This window comes from Periophthalmus magnuspinnatus, chromosome 20, assembly GCF_009829125.3.
Source record: "Periophthalmus magnuspinnatus isolate fPerMag1 chromosome 20, fPerMag1.2.pri, whole genome shotgun sequence".
Classification (NCBI taxonomy): domain Eukaryota; kingdom Metazoa; phylum Chordata; class Actinopteri; order Gobiiformes; family Gobiidae; genus Periophthalmus; species Periophthalmus magnuspinnatus.
In genome coordinates, this window is record NC_047145.1 from 25,812,343 (window position 1) to 25,838,323 (window position 25,981).

Consider the following 25,981-nt stretch of genomic DNA (forward strand, 5'->3'; position numbering starts at 1 on the left):
GGCACTGACGCAATAACCATCAAAAATAAATAAATAAAGCATGAGAAATAAATTGCAGGATGTGACACTTTAGTAATTTGTTGTTTAATATAAATAGACATGGCTAACCTGCTAGCTGCAGCGTTCCAAATAGACAGCTTCCGGCTCCATCAACTCTGGCTCCAATTCACTTTCTATTGAAAAACTGTATCCTCTCTCTCTGTAACTGCTGCTGTCAGACTCGTCATTTTGGTCTTAAATGTTTATATTAACCCGCTCTACATGATCCTGATGCTTTTATTTTGCTATTGTGTCCATAAATCAAGATATGAACATTAATAACGGAGCAATCGGGTGGCTTCTTTCCCTGAGGTCGCTCCCAGTAGCGTTAGCAACAGGCTTGATTGACAGTGTTGCTAAGCGCCCGCTCAAATATTAAATATGGTAGAGATGATGTTACATTTTTGTTATAATTTTTTCTATCTGTTTTGTAATGTATATGTTTGTTTGTTTGTTTGTGTTTAAATTGAGTAAATGATTAGATTATGAATTACAGTGTTCCTCGTTTATGACCATGGTTACGTTCTAAAAATAACCCACAAAGTTCTCAGCTTTAATTTTAAACAATTATTATATATTTCGCAGCTGTAAATCCACCACACACTTTATATACTTTTTTCAGACAGACATAAACATTTTCTCACATTTTTCTCCTCTGACCGTGCCTCTTCGTTCTGGTGCCGCTCCACTGTAGTGTTGATCCAACATTTATGTAAATTTGTCTGAACACATTCTGTACTGTACAGGAGATACGGCACAGAGGAGACTGATGGACAATGGTCTACAGTCCCTTAACCAATCAGGACGCAGACAACAATGCACACTCATACACTGTAAAAAAAAGCGTGTAAGATTGTACTAAAAAACATCCGCAAAACAATGAGGGTGAAACGATATAACGAGAGACCACTGTATTTAGAGAAAGCAGCGCGTACAGTCAGACCACTGTGCTCTGTCTCTGAGAGTAAAGAAAGAGCCCGATAAATCGCTATGTTGTGGCTGTGAGGGTGGTCCACTCTGTTTTTCTTCTCTGTCTGAAAACTCACTTGTAAAGCTATGTATGTGTCTGAAGACTCGTGTATGTGAATACTAGAGATGAGACAAAGACTTTGTGAGAGACAGAGACGTGTTCGATAGATTATGTAGCACAGTTTCAAACTCTTAAACACTAGTAAATGTCCTTTGTTTACTGTTTTTTCCTCTTCCTTTTCAGCATGCAATGATGCTGCCCGTCCTCACTCACCACATCCGCTATCACCAGTGTCTCATGCACCTGGACAAACTCATCGGCTACGTCTTCAAGGAACGCTGCCTCCTACAGGTCAGTCACTGTCATGCCACTGGACTTCTATCAGGAGTTTCCACTGTAAGAACCTTTCGCTGTTCCTGGTACTTTTACCTACCATTCCACATTTGATGCGTGTCCACACAGACCAGGAACTGCATCAGCGTTCCCGGGGGTGTGTGTGTGTGTGATGCTATCTGGAGGCACTGCTCTGTCTGAAGCTGTTACTCAAGTTAGACATTAATCTGAGTTTTATTTTAACACAATCTGACCAAAAGTGACTTAGCTGGAACTACAACAAGTGAGCTGATTTGCACTAATCACTCTTAAATAACATTACAGTCACAAGCTAGCTAACATTAGCCAACCGTTTTTCCATTAGTCACTCTGACTAACTCTGTTGTTGAAAATCCTAACCAGGACCATGAAGGCTCGGATTGATCACAGGCTCCTGGAAAAGTGTAAATTGATTTTGTTTTTTTGTTTTTTTGTTTTTTTTAGTTTTCTGACAATCTTAAAGCTCATTTGGCAGTGCTTGCTAATGAGTGCATTGTGTCACCATGGGAACTGAACATTACACCATAGATATACATGCAGTCCCCTGCAGCGTCACGTCACTGTAAAGTAATAACAGTAATTAGTATTTGAGGTTAAGAAGAATGATAGTTGAGTTTAATTTGATGAATTTTGTTGATTGGTCGGAGCCACTGTTTCCGGGTGGTTCCTCTGACTAAACAGGCACAGGGAGATTATAGAGACTTTGTTCTTGGTACTGTTATGTGTGAAAACGTCTCATGTTTGGCAAAGTTCCTGTTTGTGCTGTGCTAATCCATTTGAGTCCATTCAGCTTGCGGGTGGGCCAATGGCAGCAGTGCGATGTGAGGCATCCACACAAAGCACAAACAAACATGGTGACCCCTGGTGGACATTCTTCTAACAGTGGGATCTGTTTAAGCCAAACTACAAACGGCATCCTCTCTGGAAAACAGCAGGGAGAACTATTTTGTGCATTATGGATGAGATGAGGCAATGCGATATAGTGATACACATTGAATCATGTTCTCATCCCTGTGATGAGAACATGATTCAATGCTCTATTCTGGTCATATTGTGATTCACTTCCTCTGTAAAGCTCGGAGTAACACCTGGATTTAACCAATCACACTGCAGTGTGAACTTTCAGAAGACTTTCTTGAATTTCATGGCATTATTTACCCCTTAAAACCTATAGATAAATACAACATGTACTTGAATCAGGATAAAGTCAAAATCATGATCAACCACTCTGAGGTCACCGAATGCCCACGCATTCGGTGACATTTTGACCAATCAGCTCAAAGTATTTCACTTTCTAAATGTCAATCTGGAATGCTGTTGATAAACTAAAGTGTAGGACTTTATTGTCTGTTTTGTCTCTGTCTCCTTTTTCTGTGTCTTGTCTCTGTCTCCTTTTTCTGTGTCTTGTCTCTGTCTCCTCTCTTACTGTCGTGTCGCCTCTCTCTGTGTCCTCTCTCCTGTCTCTCTGTGTCCTGTCTCCTGTCTCTGTGTGTCCTGTCTCTGTGTCTTGTCTCCTCTCTGTCTCCTCTCTCTGTGTCCTGTCTCCTCTCTGTGTGTCCTGTCTCCTGTCTCTCTGTCTCCTCTCACTGTGTCCTGTCTCCTCTCTCTGTGTGTCCTGTCTCCTGTCTCCTCTCTCTGTATCCTGTCTCCTGTCTCTGTGTGTCCTGCTTCTGTCTCCTGTCTTTGTGTCCTCTGTCTGTGTCCTGTCTCTCTCTTTTGCCTCTGTGTCCTCTCTCTGCGTCTCCTGTCTCTGTGTCCAGTGCAGTGGACAGATCCTGTAGAGGCTCCTCACAGTCACACAGGCTCAGTGCAGGTGACACTGTTTTTGGACAAAACAACCTCTGCTGCTCCTCTCCTCTGTCAAAGCTGCCTCCAAAAAAACAACACTCCTCCTCTCCTCCTCTTTCCTGTCCTCTTCCCCCCTCTTCTCTCTCCTCTACCTGTCGTCCCCTCTTCACCATCTTCTTTCAACCCCATACACCCTCCTTTCTTCTCTTCTGTGTCAGATCTGCCCCCAAAAGACACTAGTCCTCCTGTTCTCCCTCTTCATCCTCCCCTCTTCTTCTCTCTCACTTTCAATCCCTCACAACATCTTATCCCCCCTCCTTCTCTTCTCTCCTGTCTGCTCTTTCCTTCCCTCCTCTCCTCTTGCTTTCTCTCCTCCCTTCCCCACACCCTTCACCCTCTCCTCTCTTACCCTCTCTTCTCTTGCCCCTCCGCCTCCTCTCCTTCTTCCTTCTCTCTCCTCCCCTTCTCTCTCCTTCTCTCCTCCCCTCTCTTTCCCTTTTTTCAACCCCACACCCTTTCCCCCTCCTCCTCCTCTCACGTTTCCTCTTCCGCACTCCTTTCTACTTTTCTTCTCTCTTCTCTCCTTGCTCCCCCCCCTTCCTCTTTTCTCCCCTGTCTCTCCTCTCGTTCAAGCCCCACACCTCCTCCTCTCTTCTTCTTTCTGCCTTTCTGATCCTCCTTTCCTCTCACTTTATTGAAGAGCTGTCATAAGATGTGGCATTAGAAATCAATGGCTCTGTAGCAGCTGTAGTTAAAGAAGGGGAAGTGTGAGTGCTGACTGGCTGAAGTCTCTCCCCCTCCTTCTCTCTCTTTTTCTCCCTCTTTTCCTCTCCCTCTCTGTCCCTCGCCATCCCTCTCTCTGCTTTGGTCTTGTTTATATGCAGTGATTTGCACATATTGATCGTGATAATGGCACGCTGTCATTTTGAGGCTAAAGAGGAGACAGGACCTGACGGTGGGGTCAGCTGTTAGACGAGAAACAGTCATAACAAGAACAGTAGACTTTTTATTTTTTCTTGTGTTGTTTTGATAATTTTGCATCACTGAAATAAAGCAGATTTGTAAATATTGATGTCACTATATTAGATTTACTTTTGTGATATTGTGAGAAAAAACATTACAGTTTTAAATGTATTCACGATTATTGAGCCCAAACAACAATCCTTCATTCACTTTCATAATTTCTAAGAGATCAGCATTCCACAGTTCTGTGAGCAGCTTTATCGGAAGACACTTTATGAAGTTAATGTGACAAAAAAATAAAATTAGAGTGGTCCCTCGCTATATCGCGGTTCACCTTTTGTGATTTTGCTGTTTCACAGATTTTTTTACTGCAATTTTACAGGCTTTTTTTATTTATTTATTTTTTTTAATCTGGTACAGCATCTTTAATGTCTTCACATTTCATACCTGGCTTTCTTTATTATCTGAAAAAGCCCACACACTCAAATGCTTCTCAGTTTCTATGAGAGTTGACAGTCTGCTACATTCCCCCTGTTTCTGTCTCTGTGTTGTTGTCCCCAGTCCAGTGTCACACATCTCTGCTCTCTCCATGTTTGTGTTTCAAATGTCCAGCTCTGTCAGCGGCAGAAACTCAAGCAGCCCACACATCAGCTACACCCTGCAAAAATATACTACACCTGCATGAGTTTAACTGTATCCACAATACTGACGCTGATTTGAGCGAGGGCTGGGTTTAATAAGAGAAGGTGTTGCACTTTCTTTTACCTGTAGGAATGAATGAATCTCAATCAGGGTTGTCATCAGGGTTGATTAGGTTTAATGTATTTAGTTTTTCAGTGTAGATGACATGACTTCTTTCAGTACGTTTGTTTTGATTTTATGTTTAATTCATGAAAAAGCAAACCTAATATGTAGGTCTGTAGTCTACTAAAGACATGTGCTGTTGATCGATCGGTTGATGAAAAAGGAGGTGTGGCAAAATGAATCATGAGTTTAATTAGACTTTTTACAGATAAATACCAAAATTACCAAATGTTCAGCTCACTCTCTCACTCACTAAGTTCTCCTTTCTGCTGTTGTCTCATATAAACCCTTATGATCTTAATAAAGCCTGCCACACACTACAGGACGGTTCAGTCTTAACAGATTTTCAAACGTGCAACAAAAAGCACACACCATGGACATCAGGAGAATCATCTGAGAGTTAAAATATTATGATCCCCCAAGCACAAAGACAGCAGCGACATATGGCAGTAAAGAGACGGTGCACCACAAGCTAAAGGTTGTGAGCGCACCTTTCCGTTGACGCTCTGTAATATTGGCTGCTGCCGTGGTGATGTTTTGTGGTTACAGTATTCCAAATTGCATATTTATTCATTTAATTAATTAATTAATGTATTGACTTATTAATGATTTACGGTGTAATTGAATCTTATTAGAATATAAGATCTTCTCTGTACTGCATTTTACATCCTTTAGAATGTTTCTGCAATGTTCTATTTACAATTACTAAAGAAACACCAATACTCAGAGTGTGAGACGACGGTGCTTGAGACAAAAAAAGGTTGGGAACCACTGGACTAACACAGCATCAACCGAGGAATCTACTAAACGGCTCAAGGACCACAGCCATACTGAAAGTCTTACATTATTCATTCACATAAGAAACTCTGCTTCTGACAGAGACTGTATCCTGGAGCAATTGAAACCAGTCAAAAAAGTCTGAAAATCTAGGCCCACTAACTAAATAAATAGTCGGCACTCAAAACAAGATGAGTAATGTGCATTCAACTACAGCCTTTCATAATAGTATATTCTTTAGACATTGCTTTTTACAGTGTGTCAGCTTCTGAGACTGGAGAGGACTCGTGTTTGTTCAGAGGCTGGAGGACCCGAGGCTAAGGCTGAGCACTGGCTCCACTGTGGAGGAACAATCACATTAAACTGAGTCCAATGACACTGCAGCCTGCTCTCATGTGTCACTGGAGCACAACACATTCAAGTATACTTTTAGAACATCAGGATGCACTCAGTCTACTCAGTGCATCCTGGGAACGTCTTGGGGTCACACCAGAGGAGCTGGAGAACGTGTCTAGGGTGAGGGAAGTCTGGGAGTTCCTGCTTAGACTGCTCCCCCCCGCGACCCGCCTCCGGATAAGAAAATGGATTCACTCACCTCACAACAACAAAGTTCCAGGTTCGGCCTTTCTTCTGTGTGGAGTTTGCATTTTCCCCTTGTGTCTGGTTGGGCTTCCTTCGGGCACTCTGGTTTCCCATATCAACCCAAAACATGCGCAACACGTCAAATCCTCCTAGTCCTGACCCAGACTAGCTCAAGATCTGGAAATGAGTCTCACTGCTCCTGACAGGTTTAACCCAGAGACACTGAAGGATGGTTCAAATGTTGGTCGAACCCAAAGACAGTGAAGGATAGGTCAAATGCAGAGGATACATTTCCCTGCAAGAACTCTGCACTTTAACCTTATTTTTTGTTCTAGATACAAACATTTAAAATGAAATGACCATCTTGGGACTCTCCTCCTTTCCCTCCTCTCTTTCTCTCTCTCTTCTCCTCCTCTCCCTCTCCTCTTTCTCTGTTTCCACTCCCCTCTCTCTCCTCTCCCTTTATCCTCCTGTTTTTGATGCTCCGTTTTAACTCCCTCTGCTCCCTTCAAACGTTCAGCTCTGAACCTCCCCAGCTGGACCCTGCACCCTGGGCCTATAGGATCCTCTTCTCAACATAATCTTATCCTCTTTCTCTTTCTCTCCTCTCTCTCCTTGCTTACTCTCTTCCTTTTCTTCTATCTCTCTCTCCATCCCTCCTCTCCTCTCACACCCTACCTCCCCTTTCTCCACTCTCTTTCTCCCTCACACCCCTCATCCCTCATCTCCCCCTCCTCTTTTTTGCTTCTCTCTCATACTCTCTCTCCTTCATCTTTTCATTCATCTCCCCCCTGTTCTGATCAGCTTCTCTACCTCCTCTCCCTCCTCTTTCTCCTCCTCTCCAGCTTTTTCCCTTATCTCTCTTCTGTCTCCCTCTGTAACCTTCTGTCTCCCTCTGTAACCCTCTGTATCTCTCTGTATCTCTCTGTGTCCCTCTGTATTTCTCTGTATCCCTCTGTATCTCTGTATTCATCTGTATCCCTCTGTATCTCTCTGTATCCATCTGTATCCCTCTGTAACCCTCCGTATCTCTTTATCTCCCTCTGTAACCCGCTGCATACTTCTGTGGCCCTCTGTAACCCTCTGTATCCGTCTGTCTTCCTTTTGTATCCCTCTGTATCTCTCTGTGTCCCTCTGTATCCCACTATATCCCTCTGTATCCCCCTATATCCCTCTTTATCTGTCTGCATCCCTCTGTAAGGCAAGGCAAGTTTATTTGTATAGCACAATTCGTACACAAGGTAATTCAAAGTGCTTTACAGAATAACAAGGACATTAAAATCACACAAATCAAAACATAAATAATCACAAATAATCATCATAAAATTACCATTAAAAGATAAGAGTGCAGAATAAAAACCTTTTAGTCATATGCTCAGCTAAACAAAACTGTTTTGAGCCTGGATTTATACATTGTCAAAGTAGAGGCCTGTCTCACATCTTCAGGAAGACTGTTCCAGGTTTTAGCTGCATAAAACTTAAATGCTGATTCCCCATGTTTAGTCCTGACTCTGGGCACCAGCAGGAGGCTGGTCCCTGAAATCCTCAGTGTGCGAGATGGTTCATATGGCACCAACATTTCGGAGATGTACTTTGGACCTAGGCCATGGAGAGACTTATACACAAGCAGAGCTGCTTTAAAGTCTGTTCTTTGAGCTACAGGAAGCCAGTGCAGAGACCTGAGCACAGGACTTATGTGCTCATACTTCCTGGTTCTAGTCAGGACCCGAGCAGCAGCGTTCTGGATGTACTGCAGCTGTCTTAAGGCTTGTTTGGAGAGGCCAGTGAGCAGGTCGTTACAGTAGTCTAACCTACTGGAGACAAATGCATGGATAAGTCTCTCTAAGTCTGGCTTTGACAGTATACCTTTGATTTTTGCAATGTCTTTTAGGTGGTAAAAAGCTGCAGATGTTATTGATTTGATGTGGCTGTTAAAGTTCAAGTCTGAGTCCATTATTACCCCTAGATTTCTAGCCTGAGTTGAAGGTTTTAGAGAGAGAGACTGGAGGTGACTGCTGACACTTTGTCCATTAATGTCAGAAAAATACCTTTGCCTTGTTCTATATAAACTGTGGCTGTACATGTCCATGTTTTCTCTGTAAATCTCATAATGAGCCTCGAGCTTTGACTTGCGCCATTCCCGCTCGGCCCTCCGGCACTCCCTTTTCTGTGCCCTGACCGACTCATCATTCCTTCATGGCGCTTTCTGCTTATCTTTAACCACCTTCATCGGGGCAATGGTGTCCAGAACTTTCAGAACACTTGAAGTTACAGAGTTCAACAAATCATCAACATTAGAACATGAGGGATTTTCAAAGTGTATCATTTCCATGAACAGTGCACCTGTCTTATCATTTATGTGTCTCCTTCGTACAACTGCAGGACCAGCCGCTGGTTTGGGAATAACAGACCAGTCAAAGAAGACACAGAAATGATCAGACAGAGCAACATCCACCACAATGACATTTGAAATATTTACTCCTTTTGTAATGAACAGGTCCAGAGTGTGTCCTCTGTTGTGGGTGGACTCGCTGACATGCTGAATCAGACCAAAGGTTTCAAGGACAGAATTGAGTTCTTTAGCGTTTCTGTCAAACACATTATCCACATGTACATTAAAATCACCTGTAATGACTAAATCGTCAAAGACTGTGCATACGACTGAAAGCATCTCAGTAAAATCATCGATAAAACTCAGACAGTGCTGGGGAGGTTTGTATATGACTAAGTAGAGTATGGAGGGGGATTGCATTTAAATGCCCATTTTAAATACTCAAAATATGAAAACACCCCTCTGTATCCCTCTCTGTCTCTCTGTAGCCCTCTGTATCTCTCTGTATTCTTTTGTATCTCTCTGTATCTATCTGTAACCCTTCTGTATCCTTCTATATCTCTCTATATCCCTCTGTATCCCTCTGCATCCCTCTGCATTCCTCTGTATCTATCTGTATCTCTCTGTATCCCTCTGTATCCCTCTGTATCCCTCTGTATCTCTCTGTATCCCTCTGTATCTCTCTGTATCCCTCTGTATCCCTCTGTATCTCTCTGTATCCCTCTGCATCCGTCTGTATCCCTCTGCATTCCTCTGTATCCCTCTGTATCCCTGTATCCCTCTGTATCTGTGTATCCCTCTGTACCTCTCTGTATCTATCCGTAACCCTTCTGTATCCCTCTGTATCTCTCTGTATCCCTCTGTATCCCTGTATCCCTCTGTATCTGTGTATCCCTCTGTATCTCTGTATCCCTCTGTATCTCTCTGTATCCCTGTATCCCTCTGTATCCCTCTGTATCTCTGTATCCCTCCGTATCTCTCTGTATCCCTCTGTATCTCTGTATCCCTCTGTATCTCTGTATCCCTCTGTATCTCTCTGTATCCCTCTGTATCCCTGTATCCCTCTGTATCTGTGTATCCCTCTGTATCCCTCTGTATCTCTGTATCCCTCTGTATCTCTCTGTATCTCTGTATCCCTCTGTATCTCTGTATCCCTCTGTATCTCTGTATTCCTCTGTGTTCCTCTGTATCCCTCTGTAATCCTCTGTCTCCCTCTGTTGCCATGCTCACTTCACTCGTGGTGATGTTTTGCTTTATGATATAAAACACTTATCAAAGGCTTGGTCTTAAACTGTGAGTCAGGACATTGTTTTTGTTTGAACCTTTGGCCCCGCCCACACGATGACACCTGGGACACTCCTGCTGCAGGGTGAGAGTCCTTACCACAGTCCTGTACCACCACATCATGTTCATATATTCTAGTCTATTTTAAACGGTTTGCCGTGTTCCAACGTTATTCCTCACTGACCATATCCTTTCAGAGCATCCACAATATTCACCACGATGAGTTTATAAGCGCTTTTCAAAAACTGAGATACCACAGCTGACTTTTGCCGTCGCAGTAACACTAATACGTAATGCTTTTGCGCCCTTCCTGATTTTCTGACAGTAAAATGCTTTATAATTAGATGCAGACAGCACGCAGCAGATTTATTTGGACACCAAGAGACTTCAGGTCTCTTTAGGGCCTTTAAGTCTTTTATCACACTCAATTTTCACATTTTCATCTCTGGTTACATAGCACACGTTTCATCATTGCAGTACAGTGTAAACTGGTGGGAATTGTGAGTGCCATTTTATAACCCATATTTCTGCAGTTCCTCTTTTGCCCACTGTTGGTCCACTGTTGCATATTTCAAACCCCCACCTCCAAAAAGTGACATTTACTCTTGAAATTGTAAATATTTCCAGTTTCTTGCCTCTTACTACCCACTGCCTTAGTCACAGCCTTGCTATCGTCTGAATGGGTCTCTAACATGGAGTTGCATCAGTGTTGTGCTGTGTGCTACTCTATGACACAGGTCCAAGAATGCATGACCACAATGGCCCAGTCCCATCTCTTCTGTCTGACACCCATGTTGCATTGGGCTTGCACTGATAAGGCACAATAGTGATGCTACAGTCTGCAAGCAGCTAAAACACTGCACTTACACTAATGTTGGAGAATTTCTGAGGTGTTATTCTTAGAGTATTACAACGAAAATATGTTTTGATTTTACCGTAGTATCAAATAGCACCTGAATACAAGAACTGGTAGCACTTGATAACAACACTACACTTTATAACTACACTACACTACAGTTTGTCTTAATAAAGCATGAACAAACACTTGACAATGAACAAATAGTTTATTAAAAATGATTCCAGCTTAGGGGTGTTATGGAAAAAAAAATACAAAAAATACAAAATTGAATAAGTGCATTAATTCTATACTGCAAACATTTCAGGCGAAGCAGTAGCATCTCTATGGCAATGAGAGATGTTCCATAGTGCACGTTTAAAACACAAATGCACAGATGTTAAAAATAATCATTTAAAAAAAAAATACTGAAATCTACAAAAAGAAAACCTCACCATCTGTCAATAATTAAACAGTATTGTCAAGAGCAATCTCTCACTTTTATTACCTTGTGGATGATAGAAGCCTGTTCAGAAATAATAATACACTTTTAACCAAAACGAAAATCACAACTTCTGAATATTTAAACCATCTGTTGTTTTTCACACACAATTTTTGTATCTTTTGGTAATTTGGTTTGTTTTACAATATGCTTAATATTCCCATTAAATGTGTAGTAAAAAAGTTCCACAACTAAAAAACAAAATAGGCAAATGTGTGTTAAACTAATCAAGTGCTGTTGAATTTTGTACAGTACTGCAGAAAGATAGAGCTCTCAGTGAGGAGGTTGTGGGTTAGACTCCTGATCTCTCTGAATGGAGTGTGCATGTTTTACCTGTGTTACTGTGGCAGAGTGGTTATCCTGTTTCCTCCTCCTCTCATTAAGGTTAGAATTATTATTATTGCACTGTATTTCTGTTGTAAAGTTTTACAAAATTAAAAAACTGAAGTATGCAAAACTGTGATAAACTAATTGAGTGCTGCTGAGCTTGGATGACTCTGTGGATGGGTAGATCTCTGTATTTCTTGCATGTTTGTGAGAAGAAGCTGAGCGCTCTCCATCTTGAATCCTAATGGTGCATTTGACTTGAGGAGGCCATTTTGTATCATTTCGTCCTCCTTCAGCGGTGTGTTTGAGAGGAGCATTTTGTACTTTACAGAGACTCTTATCTGGCCCTAACTTTTCACTAGAACGACCCACGAGAAGCTCAGATTAGAGGAAAAACAACTTCACTACTAGAAGTGTTTAAACAAGTTTCATCTAGAACTTATAAAAGAGTTTGAGGTATTTTGACAAAGTTGTTTATTAAAATGTCTGTGCCTCAGTCGTCCAGGTATGATCCATAGTAAAAGAACAGGTCAATCCTGTCACTGGACAGAAAATTTAGAGTTGTTTGTTAAAATGGATCCTGATATTCTTTTTTTTTTTTTTTTCATATTTTTATTGCATTTTAACATTTTACATCCGTCCCACCCCTCTCGCCCAGATTGGCATTGGGTAAGCACGGGAACAGGAAAAAAAGTATATATACATACACACATACATCCCTATATATGCATACATATATACATGCTCGCATATGAATAAAAAAAAAAACAAAGTAAAATACCGTAAATTTCGGACTACAGAGCGCACCTTGATATAAGCCGCACCAGCTAAATTTGAAGAGAATATCAATTTTGTACATATATAAGCCGCACCTGAATAAAAGCCGCAGGTTTTCATATTGTAACATGAGACATTTACACAGAAAGACGGTGCACCGACACGCTTTTTTGTAAACTGTGCCTGAAAATTGGCACCAACACGACAACAACACGGGATGAACACATCTGCAGGTTTAGAAAATAAAGCTGCACCAACACGGAAAATCTGCTTTTATTTCCTCTGAAAACTTTTGTCGTCTTTTTACATTGACCAAGTTGGATTCATTGATGTCGAGCTTACGTGCAGTGGCTCTATTTCAGGGGTCGGCAACTCGCGGCTCCGGAGCCGTATGCGCCTCTTTCCGCCTCATACTGCGGCTCTGCGTGGCTTGGGAACTGACACAGACACAGCTCACAGTCCTGCGTAAAGAGCCCTGATTTTCAGACGTTGTGCGCACAGGGGTCAGGAGCAACTTTGGCCCGTCCCTAATGACACACTAATAAGCTCGTCCGTAGATGTATCATGAAAATCCTGCTGGAAATCGCCACAGAAATCTATTTGATGTAGTAGCAAGTATATTATCTGCTCTTGTCTCCGCGGTGACGTATCACGTATAACACATCAGACACGACGCACAAAAGTAGAGCCACAAGCGAGTGAAAATGAGCCAAAACAAAAGTCTTTGGAGAGCTTTTAACAAAGGGGAAAAGGACAACTGAGGAGCCAGAAGAGGAGACTACGACCTCCAAGAAAAAGAAAGATAAATTTAACAGACAATGCCTACTTAAAATCTGGGTTTGTCGCTACAGGTGACTCACGCACAGTCCGCTCTGCGTAACATACGGGAAAAGCAAATAAGGCAATGAAACCTTCAAAACTGCTTTGGCACATGGAGAATAAGCACCTGGGATTAAACGATACGCTACGAGTTTTTTTGTTGTTGTTTTTTTAAAGAAACTGCGGAGTAGAGTAGACATAATCACATAATCAGCGCGATGCATGATGCAGCGGTTTGGTGAGTTGTATTTTTTTAATGCACTTAAGTTGTTTTTGCCATATTTATCTGCCACGTGTAGAAGGCTTGTCCGTGAAAGTAAAACCTACATTATTCCGTTACATTATTGTTATTATACAGTGTTATCTTCATTTTAGATGTCAAAAAGTATTTGCGGCTCCCAGTGTTTTATTTTATGTGGAAAGTGGGTCCAAATGGCTCTTTGCGTGTTAAAGGCCGACCCCTGCTCTGTTTCCTTTCTGTTTCTTTATCTTAAAAACTGCATCATATCCATTTCATGATGCGCAAAATGATCGTTCAAAATCAAAACTAGTGAATTCTTCAGAGCAGAATCTTTCCCCACGTCTGTCTCACTTTTACGTTTACAGCTAGAGAGCGCCCCCCAGGGGCCGTTATCCAGTAAAATTCCATATATAAGCCGCACTGCTGTAAAAGCCGCAGGGTTCAAAGCGTGGAAAAAAAGTAGCGGCTTATAATCCGAAATTTACGGTACATAAAATAATAATAATAATAGCTGTAGCTAAGTATGGTAAGCATAATAAGTGGTAATATTAATAGAAAGTAATAAGACACAGAAGTTGACCAGGGGGGGAAAAAAAAACACAAACCACACAGATTTAAAAAAGGATAAATAAATATCACTGATATTATTTGAGCAAGTCATGCTCCAGAGCCAATGTTATTTATGCATATTGCTTCCATTATAAACTTCTATTATAGTAGTTTTCATTATAAATAATTGTTATTAGTTTATATTGTCTCTCTGTGTCCTCTGCAGTCTATGCACTCTCTGTAGTCTCTGTAGCTCTACCTGTTGGATTAATGCTGCACTGTTTGTTTCTTCAGACCCTGTGTGTTCATACAGAGACCAGAGCTAGAGTCAGGTCTGAAGAACTACTCTGCTGAGGGCCCCATGGGCAAAACACCTCACAGTCTTATTACAACAGCAAAACACAGAGAGGCCACGTGGTACAACTGTAGATCAGGCGGGGAAAAGGCAAAGAAAATGGGACTGAATGCACAACCTAGAAATGACTATAAGAGCATCTATTAAACTATGGTTTGAGATTCAGTCTTGTCTGATGATTAATGATCACCCGGCATATTTTTTATGGACAGATCCACAGCCAGTCGTCTTTCAGTAAAAGACTGTGGTTTGGTGCAGACAGGAGACTTTGGAGGAAGAAATTTAACTGTCATCAAACCAGTATCAAAACAGTAACATAGATATGACAAAGCTGGACATTTATTCTGTGTTTCGTTTCATTCTGTTGATTGGGTTTTATTGTCATTGTATCTGAATTCAGAATCAAGCCTTTCATTACTATCAGTAGAGTTTGAAATTTTACCCCCATCTTTCAAAATAAAAGTAGGCATTGGCATAGTGATTAACTATGGGGAGACATGGGAGAGGGAAAGACAGAGGAGAGGGAGAAATACAGAGAGTGAGAAAGAGAGGCAGGGGGATGCGCAGAGAAAGAGGCAAAGAGGGGAGAGGGAGGGAGAGAGACCAGGAGAGGAGGAGAAGGAGGATAAGGTGTGAGAAGGGAAAGAAGAGAGGGAGAGAGAATGGGCTTGAGATAGAGGAAGAGAGAAGGGGAGACAGGAGAGAGAGAAAGTTATGAGGGGTGAGAGAGGGAGGGATAGAGAGTGAGAAAGATCTGAGATTCACAGAGAAAGAGGCAGAGATACAGACAGAGGTGATGGAGAGAAAGAAGAAGAGAGAAGAAAGAAGATAAGGTTGTGAGAAGGGGTGGGAGGGAGAGATAGAGGAGAGATGGAAAAAGAGGATAAGGTAAAGAGGGTGTTTGAGATGTGGGAGAGAAAGAGAAGGGGAGAGAGGGAAAGTAGAGCGGTTAAAGAAAGCTAGAAATGAAGAAAGAAAGGGGCAAAGAAAAAAGAAAGGGTGGATGGATGGTTGGACAGGCAGAGGTGAAAGAAGAGAGAGCGAGAGAGAGAGAGACAAGGGGAAGAGAGAAATATTATATATAATATAAACATTTCAGATTGATTAGCACTGTTACCAGCACTTAACTCTTCAAAACAACATTAGTGTCATTATCTTCAGAATGGTGGAGAAAAGTTCTCAAAATGGCGTCTATAAACTGGGAGTTGAAACTACTATTCGGGAAAGGTTGATTTTTGTCTTGTTAATGTGACTTTTTTACTATCAATATTTGTTCAAATGAGTATCTAGTTTCGATACGAGTTTTATTATTGATTAGTATCTCTTGTTTGATACTTTTGACAAACTTAACTGAAACCCATGAATATTTTCCATGCACTGATAAATTGTCTGTTTTTCCCCAGCAGGATGTTATCAATCTTACATTAGCCGCATGCTAATCTCTAAGAAAATATAAAGCTTTTAACTGCAGTGCGCCCCCCCTGCGCTAGCTAGCCAAAACGCACAGCGCTTTCTCACTAGACTTCAAATCAATTTCAAGCTCCAGTGACGTATATATATGTAACGACACCATTTCAATATTTACAAGTTGTGTCCAATTGTGCAGCGATGGAGCTTTCATTGTAGTTTAGTGAAGGGGGAAGCGCTTATTCAACATGACAGGACTTAAAATCATGTTATTCATAGCGCCGTGGTAACAAAGCAATGGAAAATAGTTATACAAACAAGTACTATTTCTGAGCAGGACTCATCGTGTGGTGTCAGGTACAGCAGTGAGGGATCGGACAGGAGAAAGGATGTTTGGACAAGAAAATACAGGCATATTCATTATACATTTAAAGGTGCACTGTGTAACTTTTCTGGTCAATCAATGGACACAATTTCCTCTACAAACAACAGGATAACTCCACAGCTTTGATGTGTTCTGAAATGTGAATCTTGTATTAGTTTGTCAGTTCAGATTTCAGTCTTTTGTTCAATTCTTCTGAACACTTTTTTCTTATTATTATTATTATTATTATTAAACAAAAATCTTCACTGTGAAATATTTCAAGCAAAGCATATCAGACACAGATGGCAGTTGAGCTAGTTATATTCTTGCATGTTATCCTGTCTCCTCCCTCTCACCAGGAGGTTGTGGGTTAGACTCCTGATCTCTCTGAGTGGAGTGTGCTTGTTCTCCCTGTGTTGTTGCGACAGAGCGGTTATCCTGTTTCCAGTTTGGGTCTTTCTAGGATGGTGTTTTCTTAAAATGCTGTGTTTTTCACTCCGGTTACATTATGTCAGGGGGGAGACAGTTGTGGAGGTTTAGCAGGTGCAGAAATCAGCATCTGTGTAAACAATGAGAAGTCCTGAAATATGAAGGGCCTCTGTGTGTGTTCAAACTGGAAGGAAGTGCCAAGAAAGAGAGAGATTTTGAAAGGGAGGGAGAGAAAGAGATGGCTGGAGAGGGAGAGAGAGAGCGTGAGATGGAAGGAAGGAAATGGATGGAGAGGGCAAGATGAAGTGTGGGATAGAGTGGGGGCATGGAGAGAGGGAAGAGGAAACCAGACAGAAGGGGAGACAGGAGAGGAGTATTGTCTGTTTTGCACCAAACTCTAAACAGTGCAGTTAACAGTTGATTGTGTCCATGTTTCTTCTTCTTTTGGAACATACTCTGTATTTCCTCCATTTAGTTTTTTCATTGGTTTCTTATTTTTATATTGGTGCATTCTTCTCATTCTAAACTTGTTGACATGTTCCCATAACGGGTTTTTCTCTCATCTTCTCTGAAATTGAGAAGGAAAATGGTGAATTTGAGGCATATTACCTGTCGATAAGCATCAGCCCATATCACTGTCTTTAATGGATCAGTGGTTTTACAGACGGGCCAAGCTTTTCTTAAAGGCGTGCTACCTGATTTTTATTTTTAAAAACCTGAAAAACAGAACTAGTTCATTTTAAATGGTTTGCAGTTGTCCAAAGTTATTCCTCGATTACTTTATGTATTCACAACATCCAAATTATTCACCATGATGAGTTTATAAGTGCTTTTCACAACTATCAGTGACCAAAACAGAGTTTTGTGTGGCAGTAATGCTAGCAACAACTAGCACACCAAGTGCACAATTCCTGATCGTCAGATAATACAATACTTTATAATTTGATGCAGACGGTACACAGCGGACTTATTTTGACGTTAAGAGCTTCTTAATTTTGGTTTCTGTCTACTAAGTATCTTGCTTGCTGTTGTTTTACAGTTGGCCATGACTCACCCCAGTCACCACCTGAACTTTGGCATGAACCCCGACCACGCCAGAAACTCCCTCTCCAACTGCGGCATCAGACAGCCCAAATATGGAGACAGGAAGGTGCACCACATGTACATGAGGAAGAAGGGTGAGTGCTTTCAAAGTCATCTGTGAAACTCTTTTTATTTATGTCCTTCTGGAGCTCAACCCTCTGGTTCTAGAAGTCAATTTCCCATACATTTTTCTCATAGAGTTTAAAATTTTTTTTAAAAAGTTAAGAAGTTTACTCTAAGTTTACGCTAATCAGCTCTGTGGTAACTAATGACCACAAGATGTACGATTTTCCTGAAAATCTGTTTCTGAAATGTTATAAACTGCTAAGTTATTAAAACATTTATGGATGTTAGCTTTCACATAACTGGTTAGCATCATGTGCCTTTAAACTCTTAATATTTGCATTTTTTGACCAAACTTTCACCAGAAATGTGTGCCGTGCATCTTTAAATTAAAGCCACACTGTTAATCCTCTAAAACTTCACTTTTTAGTGTTATTTTTATCTTGAGTTTACCCCCTGCTCCTCTCGTCCCTCTGCCCTCTGTGTTTATTCTTCCAGGCATCAACACTCTGATTAATATCATGTCTCGACTCGGGCAGGACGACCCCTCCCCGTCCAGGTAAGTGCTCACCTGTGGAGCCTTATCTGCCTCCCCCCTGTCTCTCTCCTACCCCGTCTCCCCCTTGTACCCCCCCTCCCTCCACGACCAAGCACACGCACATGTCCAGTGATTAGTCCAGTCTGCAGGCACGCTGGCAGCAGAATTAAGTCCAGCTGTGAAGGGAAAGACATCTCCACGGAAACGAAAAAGGCTAATTTTAACGAAGCTCTCACAGTTTTGAATAAAAGTGGGACACAGACTGAGCGGGTCAACGCCGAATCTGTTTACTCCAAAGTGCACTTAAAGCCACTGTGCCCAATTTATTTTTCTCACATGTATCTGTGCAGCATCCATCTTTTCCCAGTACAGATATATCGAATAAGCAGCTCTTTAGGTCAAAACATGTCCACTGTGTGCTGTCTGCAGTTTTAAAACGCTACACAGTGGTCCCTCGCTATATCACGGTTCACCTTTTGTGGTCTCATCTTTTCGTGGATTTTTTTTGTGTGCAATTTTGCATGCTTTTTTTTTTTTTCTTAAACAATGTATGAACGTGCATTGTGTTCTGCGTCCTGATTGGCTAAGGGACTGTAGATTATTGTCCATCAGTCTCTGTGCCATGTCATCTGTACAGTACAGAATGTGTTCAGCCAAATTTACATAAATGTTGGATCACAGTGTGACTCTGAAGTGCTGTATGTTTGCAAGTTTTCTCCCCGACAAAACCCACAATGTCAATCAAATGACAAATCCCACAATGTCGATGAAGCTTTCTGCACCGTCAAATTGCAAAAACACTTTGGACTTAAGTGTTTCTCTGCACAGAGGCACCTCTGCAGATACCGCTGGAGCAGAGACACATGAACGACATATTTAAAGTGATCATTGAGGAAGAGGGATATAATATATGAAGGCTTGAACTTTGAGAGTGTTTAAACGAGAGAGATGTGAGAAAATGTTAATGCCTGTCTGAGAAAAGAGTATAAAGTGTGTGATGAGGGGTTTTACAGCCTTAAAAGAATAATTGTAAAAAATAAAGCTGACTACTTCACAGATTACGCCTGTTACAGAATGTAACCCCAGTAATAAACGAGCGACCACTGTATTGTCCAATAATCAGAAAGTGCACTTTAGCATGCTAATTTTTGGTAGGTTTATCGCCATGGCAAAAAGTCATGGTTCTCAATATTATTATTATTATTATTGTAAATTATTATTGGATGTGCATAACCAACTGACTGTATTCAGTTGCTGTGAGCACCACTGTCGTCATTAGGGTGGTAATATGTGGCATGGAGGTGCCGATCACCACAGCAAGTCAGCTCTATAGGACTACAGAGCTGTTTTTACACCTCAGAGAATCATTGCAGTGTTGACTTGTGGGTCACATGAACACTGAACATTTGACACAAATCAAACTACTTTATATCAGAGTTTAGCAGTAAAACTTTTTCCAAATTCTCCATTGAAATGAATGGGACTTCCACTTAATGAATGGGATTCCGGCTTAACGAAAGTGCTGCCACAACGAAAGTGCGGTTCAGAATCATTTAGAGGTCAAAGTGGGTGGGACAAAATAAGGTCAATAATTTAAGGTGAAATCTTACTTTCATGCAACTGAGGCATTGATAGAAGATCAAGACAAGCTGTTCAGTGCAGGAAATAATATGCAAAAATTAGGGATAACAGTTTTCTTAGCACTGTTACCATTAAAGATCATTGTGAAACTTGTAAAACTCAAGACCACAATTTTGAATATGTATTAACCTTAAAGAATCTGAGTTAAACTGCACACAGTCTAAAAATAAAGATGTAACGCTACAATTGATCACGTTTTACATGTTTATCTTGTCTTTTCAAAGTTGTAAGTTTCTCTTTGATTTAATTCATCTGCTTTTGCTCCTGTTGTAATTGTTTTTCTGTTTAATTTGCACTTTGTCACATGTAATATCTTACAACAGATGAAACTCAAATCCTTTAATTAAACAAATACTTAATTAGCAGCTCTCATTGTTTTTTCTTTTGTATTTCAGGATAAATCACAATGAGAGACTGGAGTTTTTGGGTGATGCGGTGGTGGAGTTTCTAACCAGGTGAGAACACGTCTCTTTCACATCTTTGTTAACGAGCTTGGGGTAAAACAAGTTTATAAATAAATATGATATTCCACTGACAAAAAGTAAAAAAATAGATGAATAAAAAAATGAATAAAGACATTAGCATTACTTAAAAAGGGGGTATTTTACTTCATCACATCAGGTTTGTCAAGTTCCTGTGTACAGTTTTGTATCATATTTTTGTATAATTAATTGTCGTGTGGGAGCATGGGTCATGTATTGAATTAATTAAAACACAATTTTCTAAAAATATAGCTACAAAAATCATCATCTGTTCCATCATATTAACTGATCCAGAATTTCATTGTATAAACTTTCACTAAAAACAAATAAAATGTCTTTCCATCTTAACTTCATGAACGTAAACAAGACGAAAGGTCTCCTGAACAGTTTTACTGACAAAGGCTCTGCTGTAGACTAAATTATGAAACCTTTAAATATGTAATGCACCTGTGTGTATTTAACCCTTTTATGATACATTAACACATATGAGCAATGGAGCTTTATAGACCTGAAATGATTTGCTTTGGGTCAAAACAAAATTGTTACATAAAAAATATGACATACTACTGTGTTTTTAAAGTGTCAACATGGCTTTTTTTCTTACATCCAGTATTTTCAGTTTGAGTTTTGATTTATTTTTTCCAGTTCAATTTCCAACCAACACAACCTGACTCTCCACCAAAACACCCCCTCTTTCCTCCTCTCCTATTGTCACTCCTGCCCTCTTCTTCCCTCCATCTCTCTCTCTCTCTGTCTCTCTCTCTCTGTCACTTTCTCACTCTCTGTTCCCCTATCTGTTTTTCTCTCTCTTTCTTTCTCGCTATCTTGCTCACTTTCTCTCATCCCTCTATCCTTATTCAATTCGTGTCACATGTCTCCTTTCTTCTTCCTTTCTCTTTGTCTCTCTATCTCTCTTGCTTTCTCTCACTTTCTCATCCCTCTATCCTTATTCAGCTCTTGTCACATGTCTCTTTTCCTCTCTCTCTCCCCCTCTTTCTGTCTCTCTGTCTCTCTATCCCTCTATGCTTATTGAATCCGTGTCTCTTTTCCTCTCTCTCTCCCCCTCCTTCTTTCTCCTCCTCTCTCTGCTCCTGTTGTCTCTCCTCTTGTTCCATCTTCCTGTCTTCTCGTGGACATTGCTAATTGGAGTTCAACATCATCTCTCTCCCTCCTCTTTCCTCCTCGTCTTTCCTCCTCTTCCTCTCTCTCGCTCCCTCTGCGTCTGTGCGTTCACCTTTTACAGATGTGACAGATCGCTGTTCTGTGTTGTATTGGGCGTTTGAAATCCCCGTCTGCTCATCTGCTCAGAGTCCAGAAGAGAGAGGAGCTGCGCAGCTCACAGCCGGGCTAATTATCAACCAGCAGTATTCATCTACAAGAGAGAAAGAGAGGGAGAGAGAGGAGGACAGAGAGGAGGAGAGGGGCAGGGGACAGAGAGTTGAGAAGAAAGAGGGAAAGAGAAAGAGAGCTGACTTAGAGGGAAGGAGAGAAGAAGAGAGGGAAAGAGGAGGAGAGAGATCTTGTGGCAGAGAGGGGGATTGGGAAGATGAGAGAAAGTGAGAGACAAGGAAGAACAGAGGGAGGGTTGAGGAGAGGAATGGTAGAAACAATGCAGGGACAGTACGGGATAGATAGAGACAGGGAAGGAAAGTGAGAAGAATGATGGAAAGAGTGGGGGGTGAGAGAGAGAGGGGAGTAAAGCAAGAAGAATGGTAGAATGAGTGAAGAGACCGAGACGTAGGGAGGGCTGAGAGAAAGAGAGAAAAGGAAATCTGCTGTCCACCTCTTCACGGCTCAAATGATTTTGTTGTCATTTATTGAAGATGATTGATTTTTTTTTTCTTCATTCAAAAGGAAAAGTGACCTTGAATCTCTCACCTCATGATGTGTAAACTGAGATCAGAACTAAAACTGTACAGCTCACACTCTACAGCTCACACTCTTACACGTGTGTGAAATGACTTGTAAAAGTAGAATTAGTACAGGTAGTTGTAGTAGTGGTAGTAGTAGGACACTGCTATATCTGATGTGTGATGTAGTACTTGTAGTAGTACAGTGCGAAACAGCGAGGGACCAGATTTTTTTTGTGCAATTCTGCACGTTTTTTTTACAGTGTATGAGCGTGCATTGTGTTCTGCGTCCTGATTGGTTAAGGGACTGTAGACCATTGTCCATCAGTCTCCTCTGTGCCGTGTCTACTGTACAGTACAGAATGTAGATCACAGTGTGACTCTGAAGTGCTGTATATTTGCAAGTTTTCTCCCCGACAAACCCACGATGTTGATGAAACGTTCTGCACCGACACATTTCAGAAACACTCTGGACTTAAGTGTTTCTCTGCACGAGAGACGCCTCTGTGGATACCACCGGAGCAGAGACACACGAACTACACATTTAAAGCGATCATTGAGGAAGAGGGATATAATATACAAAGGTTTGAACTTTGAGAGTGTTTAAACAAGAGAGAAATGTGAGAAAATGTTAATGCCTGTGTGAGAAAAGTGTATAAAATGTGTGGTGAGGGGTTTTACAGCTGCAAAACATAGAGAATAAGTGTAAAAAAAAAAATCTGACTACTTCACGGATTTCACCTATTGTGGGTTATTTTTAGAGCATAATCCCCGCAATAAACGAGGGACCACAGTAGTAGTAGTAGTAGTAGAAGTTTCCTGAAAGAGGACTGTATCTGATGTGTGTTGTGTAGTTTTTCAGGGACAGTTTGGAGCCGACTAAACTTCAGAGTGTGGATCTCAGGAGGCAGAGTTTATTCAACAGTGACACTCTAACAAGCAATCAGCTTAGTCCACTTTTAGACCTCCAACTCTCTCTTTCCCCCTCTCCTGATCTCTGTACATCTTTCTCTTTAACCCCACCCCTCTCTTTCTCTTCTTTCTTTCTACCCTTCTCTCCCCCTCTCTCTTTCCTCTCTCCTTTTTTCTCTCTTCTTCTCTCCCTTTCTCCAATCTTTCTCTTCCCCCCAGCCTCTCTCTGTCTCTCCCCACCTTTCTTTTTTCACTCCCCCTCTCCACCATGCTTCTCTCTTTTCCCTCCCTCTCTCTGCTCCTTCTCTCTCTCTCTTTCCTGCTCTCTCTGTTTCTATGCCTCTTCCTCTTTCCTCTTCTTTATCCCTCCCCTGTACCTCTCCCTGCCTTCTCCCCTTCCTTTCCATCCACCACCCTCCCTCCCTCTCTCTCTGTCTCCCATCCCCTGTGTCCCGTCTTCCTCTCCTTCCCCACCTTCCCCTACCTCATCCTCTTTCTCACCCTCTCCAACCGTTCTCTAGTCGGTTGTTAGGGCCAAACCAGAGTCACGCTCGGCCTCCTCTCTGGACCTCTGAATTATTCATCCTCCTCTTGCCCAGTTAAACGGCTGCAGCAGATTCAGCCAGATGCCCTCACGGACCACATCCGATCCAACAGAAAACCCAACGCTTCTGCCCAGTGTGTTACAGTTGGTGTCCTACGGAGAGAGGCAAGGGTCAAAAAACAGGATGATGTAAAGATACTGGCAATATTTGTAATTCCTCTGTGCTGAATTCAAAGTGGTGCATATTAAGTCCTGACATTGGCATAAGGTTAGCATAAGGTCAAAATGCAGTTAGCATAGGGTCAAAATGCAGTTAGCATAAGGTCAAAATGCAGCCAACAAATCTATTTACACATACTGAATGAAAGTTTTAGATATTTATTTTGAATCCTGATACCAATAAACGTTTTTATCAGTGGAGAGTCATTATCATCAATCAAAATTTGTCAATCCATAAACGGATTTTGTAGTAGTAGTGGTAGTAGCAATCATTACTTTTTTTTTAATCTCCAAAGCAAGTTCCTCAAAGTAGCAGGGGTAGAAAATGCTATACAGTGGTCCCTGGTTTATTGCGGGGGCTATGTTCTAAAAATAAAATAATCTGCAATAGATGAAATCCGCAAAGTAGTCACCTTTATTTTTACAATTATGATATATGTTTTGCAGCTCCAGCGGTATCTGCAGAGGTGCCTCTCTGTGCAGAGAAACACTTTTGAGTCCAAAGTGTTTCTGATATTTGTCAAATCAGCCCTTGCTGGCATTAAAGGGGCTTGGTACTGTGTGAAAAGGACTCATCAATGGCCTGAGCTCAGCATCATCCTGCCCCTCGCTGTCATGAATGTCATCACTGTAAATGCATGTAAAATTGCAGTAAAAAAAATCTGCGAAACAGCGAGACCGCAAAAGCTGAACTGCGCTATAGCAAGGGACCACTGTACTAGTAGTAGCTGTGATAGTAGTAGTTAGCAGTATTAGTATGAGTAAAAAAAACTTTCAAGTCACTCAAAACTCTTTACAATGCAGTAGTTGGTGCTAAGTTACTGCTGTAGCCACAGCTGCCGTGAGGTAGAAGCGAGGCTGTCAGTCTGCACCATCAGGCCCTCACACCACCAACACTTAACCATCACATTCATACAGAGGCAAAGTGTCTTGCCTAAGGGCTAGAGCTGTAGACCTTTAGTCGATGGAGTCTTAGCCCACTAATGTGTTTATTAGTGGGCTAATTGTTTTATGTAGATGATTAAGGCTTTGTATGTGAGAACAGGAGAAAGGAGGGCTCCAGTAAGTGAATGAGCTGAACATTTAATATTTTGTGGTATTTATCTGTAAAAAATGAGATTAAACTCATGATTCACAAGTTTAATCTGTCTTTATTTATATATATATATATATATATATATATATATATATATATATATATATATATATATATATATATATATATATATATATATATATATATATATATATATATATATATATATATATATATATATATTATAAATCCTAGTTCTTTTCTCTGAATAAATGGTTGTTTTGGCCTGAACTCCCCCTGCAGGTGTAGTCTTGTGAGTCTTGTGTTTGGGTCAGATACACCTCTTTAGTTGACCAATTATTTAGTCTAAGGACACAGTTATTAAAAAAAACAAAACACTCCAATCCAATTTAAAGTGAAACTAAACACTAAATCACCGTATTTGCATATGTGCTGTTCCTAGTCCTTTTTGGGAATTTTAGTCTAAATTAGGTAAATTTGCAGTTTTGTGTGTGAGTGTGTGCTGCCTCCAGTGGGCACTGCAATATGAAGTACTACATGACATCACACAGGACTGCTCTGCTTACAGCCACTTTAAGATCTTTAAGATCAAATTCAGTTTTAAGTCCCCAATTTATTGTAATCATCATCCTCAGCATTATTATTTTTTTCAGTTTCAAATAATGTTGTTGTGGTAATAGTTGGAGTTGGAGTAGTAGCAGCCATGTTAGAACTGTAGCCACAGCAAATGTCAGCAGTAGCTGTAGTTGCTCTAGTTGCAGTAAGTGCTGTAGTTGTAGTTGCAGTAGTTGTTGTAGTTGTTGTAGTTGCAGGAGTTGCAGTAGTTGCAGTAATTGTTGTAGTTGCAGGAGTTGTAAACAATGTAGTTGTTGTAATTGGTGTAGTTGTAGTTGCAGTAGTTTTTAATTGGTGTAGTTGTAGTTGCAGTAGTTTTTAATTGGTGTAGTTGTAGTTGCAGTAATTGTAGTAGTTGCAATAGCTGCTATAGTTGTAGTTGCTGTAGTTGCAGTAGTTGTAGTTGCAATAGTTGCCGTAGTAGTTGTTCTGGTTGTAGTAGTTGCTGTAGTCGTTGTAGT

At 41.0% G+C, this 25,981-nt stretch overlaps 1 protein-coding gene across 1 annotated transcript in view; it reads left to right on the forward strand.

The window, feature by feature from the left end:
- drosha (drosha ribonuclease III) overlaps positions 1-25,981 on the forward strand; it is a 196,410-nt gene that overhangs the window by 65,909 nt on the left and 104,520 nt on the right. The window contains exons 17-20 of the mRNA XM_033985642.2: positions 1,253-1,360; positions 17,556-17,694; positions 18,161-18,221; positions 20,237-20,296. Coding sequence (XP_033841533.1) covers positions 1,253-1,360; positions 17,556-17,694; positions 18,161-18,221; positions 20,237-20,296 — 368 coding nt within the window. The remainder of the gene's footprint in view (positions 1-1,252; positions 1,361-17,555; positions 17,695-18,160; positions 18,222-20,236; positions 20,297-25,981) is intronic.